Source organism: Oncorhynchus tshawytscha, linkage group LG15 (genome assembly GCF_018296145.1).
Source record: "Oncorhynchus tshawytscha isolate Ot180627B linkage group LG15, Otsh_v2.0, whole genome shotgun sequence".
Taxonomy (NCBI): domain Eukaryota; kingdom Metazoa; phylum Chordata; class Actinopteri; order Salmoniformes; family Salmonidae; genus Oncorhynchus; species Oncorhynchus tshawytscha.
The window spans coordinates 8,007,768-8,020,220 of record NC_056443.1 but is presented as its reverse complement, the minus strand read 5'-3'; the positions used below and the strand labels follow the sequence as shown (position 1 = coordinate 8,020,220).

The 12,453-nt window shown below is 43.8% G+C and overlaps 1 protein-coding gene across 16 annotated transcripts in view; it reads right to left on the bottom strand.

Moving 5' to 3' along the window:
* The window catches only part of LOC112214324 (pleckstrin homology domain-containing family A member 5-like), a 145,113-nt gene that overhangs the window by 43,711 nt on the left and 88,949 nt on the right, over window positions 1-12,453 (bottom strand). For 13 of the 16 annotated variants that reach the window (XR_006078914.1, XM_042298060.1, XM_042298054.1 and 10 more), the window contains exons 4-5: window positions 9,591-9,674; window positions 2,220-2,384 (exon numbers count right to left, since the gene is read on the bottom strand). Coding sequence is in view for 15 of the 16 variants with exons in the window: in XM_042298060.1 (XP_042153994.1) it covers window positions 2,220-2,384; window positions 9,591-9,674 (249 nt within the window). In the remaining variant the exon portion in view is untranslated. Of the gene's footprint in view, window positions 1-2,219; window positions 2,385-9,590; window positions 9,675-10,494; window positions 10,646-12,453 lie in introns of those variants that run through there. The other 3 variants (XM_042298050.1, XM_042298063.1, XM_042298052.1) reach the window with 2 other exon arrangements.

Below are 12,453 nucleotides of genomic sequence, written 5' to 3'. Positions count from 1 at the left end.
AAGGGGAGTGCTGACGTGACTGTGTGGGTAAATGACAGTATCTGGAGCGTGGAGGGGGGTAGAGAGAATATCTGTATCGGTCTGTCTGGGAGATAATAAAGCTGGGTTTTTAGGTCCCCACCTCACAGGAACAAACACCCTGTACATGAGTGTACACCTCTGATTTCAGCTCTGGTAACAGATATGGTATGAAGATCCACTTGTCCATCCTCTCCCCTCCTCTCCTGCCAGCTATCATCCCCTAAAGTATGACAAATATTATCCTACATTTCCGCTTACCCCATTTCCCTCCTCTACTGTAATCGTCACCTCTCCTCTCCAACCCGCCATATAAACAGGTCAGCCTGTTTGTCCGTCACAGAGCCTGTGATGTGATTGGATCATGTGTATGACGCTTGCATGCAGGGACGTTGCAGGACTCGTCAGACAGGGCAGGAGGTTATAACAGGATTGTTATGACAGGTATGTCAATGTGACTTAGACATGTGAAGGAAGGGGCAAGGTTACTTCACAGACACACATCGGTTCAGCTTGGTGTGCAAAAACACAAAGGCCAGGCCTCAAATATGATAGCAATGACTGCTGTTCACTTACACACAATGACACAGACATTCTTAACAATACACCGAGTGTACAAAACATTAGGAACACCTTCCTAACACTGCACCCCCTTTCACATTGCCCATTCACGCTCTGAATGGTATACATACACTACACATGTCTAAACTGTCTCAAGGCTTAAAAATCCTTCTTTAACCCGTCTCCTCCCCTGGTCAGTCTATGGTCATGGAAAGAGCAGGCGTTCCTAGCAGGCGTTCCTAATGTTTTGTACACTCAGTGTATATATAGATAGATAGATATATAGACGTTATTATCTTCAAAGTGGATAATTGTCTTCACAGCCCATTTCACTGGATCAACCTCCTTTGTGGCTTTACGTTCCCTAAATGCTTGTCAAATTATGTTGCTGTGGGCTGGTGAACCGCGCGTGACCGTCCAAGCCACACAAATGATCACGAGTTAATTCAAGCATTTGAGAGAGATTGAGGGAATGAGGGATATTAACAGATATTAAATGACACTCCTCTCAGCTGAGGCTGAAAAGTCTCCAACTCCAACGCTTGTCTCCAATCAAGGCTTCCCAGCATTAAATTGTGTGTGTGTGCATTTCAGGCATTTCCAGGTGCGTCAGAGGCAGGTCCAGTGACTAGGTCTGTGAATTGCGGGGCAATGGATGACATCAGTTCCGATGACATCATCAATAGAACTGAAGAGTGACTCATGCAAATCGTGCTTAGACACGATTCTTTCTATAGGCCATTCACTCTCTTTGTCACTTTTCTCTCTCTCTTTTGTCCCTTTCTATAGATCTCTTTGTTCCTCTCTCGCGCAAATAATGCTTATTTTTCACCCTCTATCTCACCCAGGTCTTTATCTCTCTCCCGTCATCTGTATGGCTCCACCTCCCCCTCCCACACCCTCTCTGTTGCCGCTGCTGGCAGAAATCCCTAGCAGTAAACTGGTGTATGACCTCTCTGAGAAGTGCTGTCGACCCACACAGCCAGGCTCCTAGATCCTCCCAGATCACACAGCCTCTTCCTCATGATCAATGGCCCCTGTGTGTGTTAGTATGTCAGCAGGGAGGATGAGAGAGGAAGAGGAAGATAAAGGTTACAGAACATGCCTTAGAAGTGAAGCACAGTAAGTATTTCTTAAAGCTGCATTGTAGTTGTGACGTGGTTGTGTTGTGAGATACTGGAGCAGTTTGTTACTGTCCGAAAGACCTGGGCTCAAAAAGCATTGGTTTCCTTTCTAATACTAGTTCCTGTCTGGAGAATCAAAATGGACAGAGGTAAATAGTAGACCCCATTGCGAGGAACAATTATATAATTTGATTCAGGCTTGGAGACCGAATGTATTTTACCCGTTGCGATCACACACATACACAAGCTATAGTAGTTTCATGATGGGAGCTAAGCTTCATTTTATCTATTAAATATACTTAGACAAATCGGATGGCACAAATAAATCGTGCATGTCTTAGCATTAGCAATGCAGAGCAGGATTTCAGGCAATCCAACACACGGCAGATGCTGCATACGGTTAGTGGTAGGACTGACTTAATGGGGGAGACAGAGGCAGGACTTCCAAAGAGACAGATGAAGAGGCTAGGTAGAGCAAAGCATCCATCCAGCCCATAGCTACGTATACTATATTACCTGTTTGATACAGGGTCTGTAATAGGGTCTGTAACCGGGTTGGCCGTAACAGGGTTGGCCGTAACAGGGTTGACCGTAACAGGGTTGACCGTAACAGGGTTGACCGTAACAGGGTTGACTGTACCAGGATCTGTAACGGGGTGGACAAGCTTTGCAGAAGTCACGCTAGAAAACAAAAAGGGAAGGAAACAAAATTAACTGAATTAAAAGAATAATATCAAACAATCTAACCTGAAAATACCAAACACATGATAAAGTAATTATATGTAATCATGACATTTACCAAATAAACATTCACATCAAACTTAAATTAAATTATAATTGTAGTCTTCAGGGATGTGCTTAGGCCACACATTCTGTAAATGCTTTTCACTGAATATCCATTGTGAAGAGAACATTAAAATTGCATTAAGTTATGCCATTTAGCAGAGACTTTTATCCAACGCAACTTAGTCATGCGTACACTGTGTTATGTACGGGTGGTCCCGGGAATCGAACCCACTATCCTGGTGTTGCAAGCAACGTGCTCTACCAACTGAACTACAGAGGACCACTGCCTGCTTCCGTTACATAAGCCCATTACCTACCGCTAATTGACTGTCTCCCTCTAGGCTACTGGCAGTTCTGTACTGTAATTAAGGGGATGGGTTTGTTGGGAGGACAGTCCCTTCTTGCTTACTTCCTACTCTCTACCACCAGTCTCTCTCTCTCTCTGTGCCATATGAAGGCTGCCCCCTGCATAGCCCCTTGCTTTAGGGCTTCTTCCCTTGCTTGCGCACAGCTGGACGCCGGGCAGCATTCAAATATACCATCATAATATGGTAATTTTGCAGATGCTTTTATCCAAAGCCACTTACAGTTAACACATACTGAACGTGGCTCATGAGGTTATCACATCTAGTATTCTGGAGATTTGCACATCAGAAAGCTGACTCCCATCTAGCACCAAATACAGTGGTCCTTACTCATCTCGTCTTGAAGCAAGACAGGGTTCATATCAACAGCTCTGATGGCAACACCATCATCAGTTTAATACCAACCCAAGCTGCCATCTTCCTTTAGCATGCAGCTTATGTGCTGTGATATCAATAGCAGTTTCCCTCCAGAGTAAAACTAGCTGATTGCTGTCCAGCCCCTTCCTCCCCTCAAACCTAACTGCAGTTTGGTCTAGCATTGAAATGTGGCAAGGTTAAACATTCTTTGTGAATGAATTCATATACTTCAGAGGGGGAAGATAGGGGAGAAGTAAGGGGGAGGCAAGAAAGGATGATGGACAGGAATGAAGCAAAGAGAAGACAGAAGAGAAGAGGGTAGAGAAGAGGGAAGAGCAAGAAAGTAGAGTGAAAAGAGGAATGTAGAACAGTGCCTTCAGAAAGTATTCATACCCCTTGACTTATTCCACAATTACAGCCTACATTTTAAAAAACAATAAATCTCACCCATCTACACACAATATTCCTTAATGATAATTTATTGAAAATGCAATACAGAAATAGCTAATTAACATAAGTATTCACCACTCAGGAACATTCATTGTCTTCTTGGTAAGCAACTCCAGTGTAGAGTTGGCCCCGTGTTTTAGGTTATTGTCTTGCTGAAAGGTGAATTCGTCCCAGTGGCTGGTGGAAAACATTTTGCCTGTGCTTAGCTCAATTCAGTTTCTTTTTTATTCTGAAAAACTCCCTAGTCCTTAACAAGCATACCCATAACATGATGCAGCCTCCACTATGCTTGGAAATATGGAGAGTGGTACTCAGTAATGTGTTGTATTGGATTTGTCCCAAACATAAGTTTGTATTCAGGAAAAAAAGTGAATTGCTTTGCCACATTTTTTAGCAGTATTACTCTATTGCCGTGTTGTAAACAAGATGCATGTTTTGGAATATTTTTATTCTGTACAGACTTCCTTCTTTCACTCTGTCAATTAGGTTAGTATTGTAAAGTAACTACAATGTTGTTGATCCATCCAGTTTTCTATCACAGCCATTAAAATCTGTTACTGTTTTAAAGTTACCATTGGCCTCATTGTGAAATTACTAAGCGGTTTCCTTCCTCTCTGGCAACTGAATTAGGAAGGAAGCTTGTATCATTGTAGTGAATGGGTGTATTGATACACCATTCAAGTATAATTAATAACTTCACCAGGCTCAAGTGGATATTCAAAGTCTGCTTTTTAAATCTACCAATAGAATCTACCAATAGGTGCCCTTCTTTGCGAGGCATTGGAAAACCTCCCTGGTCTTTGTGGTTGAATCTGCTCGACTGAGGGACCTTACATAAAATTGTATGTGTGGGGTACAGAGATGAGGTAGTCATACAAAATCATGTTACACACTATTATAGTGTATGCAACTTATGTGACTTGTTAAGCACATTTCTACTACTTAACTGATTTAGGCTTCCATTAAAACCAAGGAGTTGAATACATACTGACTCAAGACATTTCAGCGTTTCATTTGTAAACAGAATTTCACTTTGACATTATGGGTTATTGTGTGTAGACCACTGACAACAAATCTGAAATGTAATCCATTTTAAATTCAGGCTGTAACACAACAAAATGTAGAAAAGCCAAGGGGTGTGAATAGTTTCTGAAGACACTGTACATGTTGCTTTAATTGATGATGAGAGCAAGGCCTCTCCTTTAGGCCCAGGGTCATTGCAGAGGTGGAGGACATTTGAAATCTAATTCTGAGTGCTGAATAAGTTATGTTGAGTTTATTTTTTTACAGGGACAGTGCACATTAATCAACGTTTCAGTAAAAGTGCCGGTTTTAGCCAGCCGGCTAATTTTCAACCGCAGTCCCTGGGCAGGTTATTAAAAACAATTACAATATAGACCATCATTGAGCAGTGAGCACACGCAGAGCAACATAGGACAAGCATGACATAGCATACAGACAGAGCAACATAGGACAAGCATGACATAGCATACAGACAGAGCAACATAGGACAAGCAAGACGTAGCATACAGACAGAGCAACATAGGACAAGCAAGACGTAGCATACAGACAGAGCAACATAGGACAAGCAAGACGTAGCATACAGACAGAGCAACATAGGACAAGCAAGACGTAGCATACAGACAGAGCAACATAGGACAAGCAAGACGTAGCATACAGACAGAGCAACATAGGACAAGCAAGACGTAGCATACAGAGAGAGCAACATAGGACAAGCAAGACGTAGCATACAGAGAGAGCAACATAGGACAAGCAAGACGTAGCATACAGACAGAGCAACATAGGACAAGCAAGACGTAGCATACAGACAGAGCAACATAGGACAAGCAAGACGTAGCATACAGACAGAGCAACATAGGACAAGCAAGACGTAGCATACAGACAAAGCAACATAGGACAAGCAAGACGTAGCATACAGACAGAGCAACATAGGACAAGCAAGACGTAGCATACAGACAGAGCAACATAGGACAAGCAAGACGTAGCATACAGAGAGAGCAACATAGGACAAGCAAGACGTAGCATACAGAGAGAGCAACATAGGACAAAAAGCAGCAGAAACAAAGAAGAAACAAGGCCATTAAAAGTGTATATGCAGAAATCGTTCCTCCATTTCCTGGTTGCTAAAACTAATAAGCTAGTATATTGTGTAATATATTTTCCATAAACAAAAATATTGTTGTTTCAGTGGTTTGAAGCTGGTGTACAAAACTGAAAGTAAAAGACGAAAACAAAACTTAAGAATGAGAAGCACAGAAATAGCGCACATAAAACAAATCTACTGCTTCTTAAACTTTCTTTCAAGTAGAACGATAGCTCTATAACTCACATTTCTATGTGAATTTGGTCAGGTCGCCCAAAAAGTGACATATTGCCACTTTAAGACGCTTTAAAGAGCGGAAGGCATCAACGTTGGGGAAAATATAGGAAACTTGAAAATATTACAATAAATATGAAAAATGGTGAAAGGGTACAAACTAACGAGCCAAGAAGTTAACTTTTGTATACTTTGTTTTGTCTGGATATTTAGGCCCACACACAACGCTAAGTGAAATTTCTGCACTATAAAGTGGAGCTCAGTGGTTTGTGCCTGAGGTCTAAAGAGATTAAAGCAGAGGTTTTTCACACTGCAACTAAATCATTACAGGGTCTGGCTGGACCAGGAGCACTGATCCTATTGAGAAAGAGAGAGAGCGGGAGAGAGAAGAAAGTTGGAGAGAGAGGGAGCGTGTGTGTGGGAGGGACAAAAGGGTGAGACGACGCACAGGGAGGAGAGTGAAAGAGGGAGAGAAGAAAGGTGGAGGTGTATGGGTGAGTCGGAGAGGCAGAAAGGGAATGTGGGCGACGTGGAAAGAGATGGAGAGAGAGGTAGATGGGGAGAGAGAGGATGTGTGGGTTGAAGAAGTGTCAGCCGGTTATCAATGAGGAGTGCTTCCTTCAGAACACCATTAATCCAAGTTACACCCGCTATTACGCCTGTAGGGAAGGTGGAGGAGTGTGAGGGAGAGGTGACATCAAGTAGATGACTTTTTATCCCCTATTTGCTTCGAAAACTTTCCTTTTCAGAGATGTATAAAGATGCTTATACTAGAGTTTTGTAAAAGGAGTTTTGACGTGTCAATCACCAGGGAGAACGGTGATAGTGTCGACCAGGATTCGGGGACAGCAGTTCAGTTCGAGGAACGTTCTGTGAACACACTTCTTTCAAAATGCAGTGATGGTCATAAAGCAGAGGATGTTATACTCTATTTTATCCCCTTCTATATACAGTATATTAGTTATTTTATCACCTTTTATTTAATCGCAGCATTAGTCTCTCATATCCACTGTTAATTTACTATTGTTTTTACCATTTTCATTTAAGTCCATCTTGATTTTACATTTGCATAGAAATGCTGTGTGTTATCGTTTCTCACCTTTCTAATATGTTATTGGTTAAGCACCTTGAAATGCATTTGCTGTGAGAAAAAAGTGCCACATAAATGAAGTTTGATTGATTGATAATACAGTCTTCAGACAGACAGAGAGAGAGAGAGACTGAGTGACAAGGCCAGCCAATTAACATTGCTTTGTTGTCCGCTCACGGATAGGCCGACGCTCGCTGGATAATCAGGATGTGAAGCTGCGTTTTTCCACTGGGAGGAACGAACACATCATTTGCTTTCTGTTGTTTCAAGTATTCTGCCGTGTCATTCTCACAACCTACAAGGAGTTGAATAGAAAGTGCGTCTTCATTATGAAAAACCAACACATTCCGGCAGTCAAGACTTAGTCAGCCCAAGAACCCTAATGAAGGTGGTGGTGTCGAGTTGGTGTTTGAGATGAAAGAAACATTTTACACAAGTTCAATTTCCTTGATATGACTGATGTAAGAGCCTCTTTCCATTTTCGTTCTCGTGATCGGAGGTGACCCTCTTTCACACAAACCTTTTTGTCTGTCACCAACACACATCAATCTGTTATATTTGACTTTCTCGCCTCACTTCCAATTAACAGTTAACACACTGAGGAGAATATTTGCATATTCTCCTCAGACACCTCAGTGCGGTGCTAATAAAAAGAGTAGACCTGGGTTGAAATAGTATTTGAAAAAAATGTAAAATACTTTAGATGGGCTTGATTGAGCTTGCCTGACGAAATGGAACCAATGGAATGCTCACAAAAGATCAAACCATTTTCACTTGGCACTCCAGTTAGGCTAAAGCAAACGCGAAAACATTAGAAAGATTCCAAATGGTATTTGAATCCAGGTGTGAGGAGGAGAATGTGATGGAGGGGATAATTGGGACGGGGTGCAGAGCAGAGTGGAGGGGGGGTTGTCACTCAACGGCACAGCCAGGAAGGTAGGAACAGACTACAAATCTCCATAACAACCTAATGTTCCATCCAGAAAAATAGGATTCAAACGTGGTCATGACTGCATCTGAGACAGACCATATAATTGCCTAATTTCCTTGTTTTTGAGGTAAAGTGAGGAAATGGCTGCCAAGCTTAAGGAATTTCTCCATCTATCTCTGTGTGTGTCTCTCTGTGTCTGTGTGTGTGTGTGTGTGTGTGTGTGTGTGTCTGTCTCTCTGTGTACGTCTGTCTCTGTGTGCACGAGTCACTATCTCTCTCCGTCACACTCCATTCTCCACTATCACTACGGTGGTGGTTGGTGTTCTTACAAAAACAATATTTAGTCAATATGAAAAGAAAAAAATAGATGAACAACATCTTGTTTCAGTATGACCAAATTGTATATCGTGCAGACTCTGGTTAGCTACCTAAGACTTAGCTGCCTGCAGGTCAGTTCATTCCTGAGAGACGCCATTCTCTGTCTGTTTGGAAGGCTAGAGTAAACAACTCTGGCTTCTCCACACACGCACGTACATGCCCGCACACACACAGCAAGCTACAAAAGGCAACCGGTATTGACTTTGCTGGTGGACAGCTTGCAGGGGGAGAAGAGAGAGCAGGGTGCGTTGGGTAACACTGTCGGTTCAGGTTGAGAATGTCTGGACAGCTCTGACAGGCCTTTGAGCCTGAACTCAGATCTTCACACACACACCTCTCTACTCCAACACTCCTCTTCACTGGCTTCTCCTCCCTCCATCCTCTCTCCACGTGGGTGTTTTGGAACGTGTTTTGTCTGAGAGCCCTTATCAGAACTCAGGAAAGATTGGCGAGGTAGCAACGCTGCCTTCCATTTCCAAATCCTCTCCAAGAGTTCTGCAGCTGTAGCCACGGCACAGTTGAACCAAACACACTCCCGTTTTCCTTCAGATTAAGTGGAGCCGAAGACAGGGAAGGTGAATGGTGAAGTAGCAAACGCTGCCTTCCATTTCAAAAGTCTCTGGTCTCGCTGAACGACAAGCAGTTAAACCCAAACCAAACTCACATTGCCCTGTGATCTCATAACGTCTCTTTAGAAGAAGTCCGACATCAGACTCCTCAACACCTCCAGGAGCACAATGCACTTTCTAGTCCATAAAAGCCACTCTTCTCACAGCGTCTCAGTCAATTCACAATGGCATAAAAGCTCAACCTGTGAATATATGCTATTGTGAATACATGCTCAACTACTGAATACATCTCATTTACGTAAACACCACACAACCAATTTAGTACATCATTTAATATGTAATATACTGTGACATGATCTGATAGTAACGTGGGCCCTGAAGCATTACTGGAGGACAAAGCTGTGTGTTTGACAAGTTTCATATGAATGTGATTTGTTAAAAAAAACTCTCATTGTGACATACATCTTGTGCCATAAAGAATGGACACACGATGCAGGGGTGAGACCAACCCGGCATTGCAGGTTAGTGTGTGTGCATGCAAGTCCACTTGAGGGTATGTCATTCCACTGGCATGTATGTTCCAGTCATCCCACTGCTCAGGGTGTGGGAGAGAAGAGACTTACTGTTCGTTGACGACAAAGATGCAGTTGTCTTGTGACGGAAGACCAGAGACGGGATGCTTACAGGTCACCTTCCGCTCATTGTGACTGAAGAGAGAGAGAAAGAGAGGTGGGGGGAGAGAGGGGGCAGGGAGAGAAAGGATAAAGAGAGGGGGGGAGAGGGGGGCAGGGAGAGAAAGGATAAAGAGGGGGCAGGGAGAGAAAGGATAAAGAGAGGGGGAAGAGAGAGGGGCAGGGAGAGAAAGGAAGAGAGAAAGGGGTGGACAGGGAGAGAAAGGATAAAGAGGGGGGAAGAAGAGAGTGGGGGGGGGGCAGGGAGAGCAAGGATAAAGAGAGGGGCAGGGAGAGAAAGGATAAAAAGAGGGGGAAGAGAGAGAGGGGGCAGGGAGAGAAAGGAAGAGAAAGGGGTGGACAGGGAGAGAAAGGATAAAGAGAGGGTGGAAGAGAGAGGGGGACAGGGAGAGAAAGGATAAAGAGAGGGGGGCAGGTAGATAAATTATCAAGAGAGGGGGGAAGAGAGAGGGCACATTAGACCAACAAAATCATACATTGAGTAAACTTAATTAATAACAGCATTGTTAAACATCTTCCTCCACACAACACTAACCATACGAACCATCATCAAGCATATGCTAAGCCAATACTAACCATATGACCCATTGTCAACCAGCCAATACCAACCATACGACCCATCATCAAGCATATGCTAAGCCAATACTAACCATATGACCCATTGTCAACCAGCCAATACTAACCATATGACCCATTGTCAACCAGCCAATAGTAACTATATTACCCATTGTCAACCAGCCAATTGAGGAGCATTAAGATGAGGGTTAGTGTCCCTCTCCACAATACACAATGTCCTGTTGAATAACAATGAACAGCAGACACAATGCCTACACACCTTGAGTGTTGGGTGGTGCTAAACTTCAGCATGGCAGCCCATCTGTTTTCTGACCTGGGTCAAACACTCTTCTACACAGCACCATCTAACATAGTTCTTCCACTGATACTATCCTCTCTTCTCTCGCATGACAAACCGCTATCCAGCCCAGACGTGGCTCTTCAACACTGCTGCAGAATACAAATGATCTACCCCTCCCAAGAAGCCCCTAACCGCTCCAGTCATATGCCCTAGATCACAAGAGCACAGCTAACAGGCTGTTTCACAGCAAGCGGTGACTTATCTATAAATACAATTACAGCACCACAGCCAGTCAGACAGAGACACAGACAGAGAGAGAGAGACCCCTGTAGCCGGCCCTCTGTAAGACACAAGCAGCTTTTCACGCAGAGTGTAGAGAGGCAGGGGAACGCTTAATGCCGATAAAGACGAAAGAGAACAGAGCTCTCTTTTCTGCTCGCATGCAAAGATGAGCACACACACACGGATGCATGCACGCACACACTGAGGGTAGGAGGACAGACTGTACAGACAGAAAATAAGGTTGTCTGACGGATTAACCCGAGAGGGTCATGAGACATTGTACACACAGCACAACAGCCCTGTAGGCTTATCTGGACATGGACGGGTATCTGAAAGAGAGAGCGTACTGTATGTTTATCAATTGATTCTCTCTGGGAGGTAGCAGCGCGGGCTCGGACAGACACACACACATTGTATGACATCCCTGCAGGCGTACCAAGTGTCTCAGCAGGGCTGTGGTAAGCTAGGCTTGTGGCTGAAACACCTGGTTTCATTTGTCACTTGCGAAAATACCACTGCAATACCACATTCACACACTGGCATTCTCCACTGCTACAGGGCCTGCTGTAGCTCTTGTGCAATACAACACACTTCAGTTAACTCAACACGGGAGCAAGAGGATAATCTGGCCTGCAGGAGTCACAGATGGAACGCTCCTCTCTCTCTACGGATCGGTGTCCTACTAAGGCCATGCCAGGGGTTCTGCTGGGCTAATCTACCCAGTGAAGCAGCAGTGTTCGTGGGCTTGGTCTCTGGACTGTGGCCCTGCTGGAGATGTTCCAGCCCTGCCATCCAGGACACAGTCACAGCTGAGCCAGAGAGACATGTCGCCTGTACGGTCTATTATTAACTGCGCTCCACGTCTCCCATCTGTCACATAGAATCACAAAGCACAATCACTCAAAGCCACTACATGACAGGATCTGCTTTTATTCATCACTTCCTGGAGATTACCCAAGTACGTGTGTGTGTGTGTGTGTGTGTGTGTGTGTGTGTGTGTGTGTGAGAGAGAGTGTGTGTGTACGTCAAGGTTGCGGAGGCACCACCGGGGGTCTCAGAAGAGGTTCCACTTGGCCCTTTTTTCCCCACTGAGAGGAACAAGAAATCAAGATGGCAATGTGGGAAACGATAAACAAAACTCAATGAAAGAGGGAAGACGCATTTCCTCTTTCTCTTTGGTTTCGACATGAAAGTGGGTGGCTGACAATGATCATCAGTCAGAGAATCGAGTGACTGCATCCTCCATTGATCTCCAGTATCAGAGAGCAACATTCATTTCCACTGGTTAAACAGAAAAGGTAATAATGTCTTTCTAGCCTCTGAGGACAACTTATATACACTCACTGTCAGGCACAGTCATGCCAAATGTAATAACATATCATGAAATTACAACCTGGGGCTTGTCAAAGCAGCAACAGACTTCACAGCCTGTGAGCCAAAACCTGGACATACAGTAGCAGTCAAAATAGTAGTAATAGTGAAGACATCAACACTATAAAATAACACATATGGAATCATGCAGTAACCAAAAAGTGCTAAACAAATCAAAACATATTTTATATTTGAGATACTTCAAATAGCCACCCTTTGCCTTGATGACAGCTTTGCACACTCTTGGCATTCTCTCAACCAGCTTCATGAGGTAGTCACCTGGAA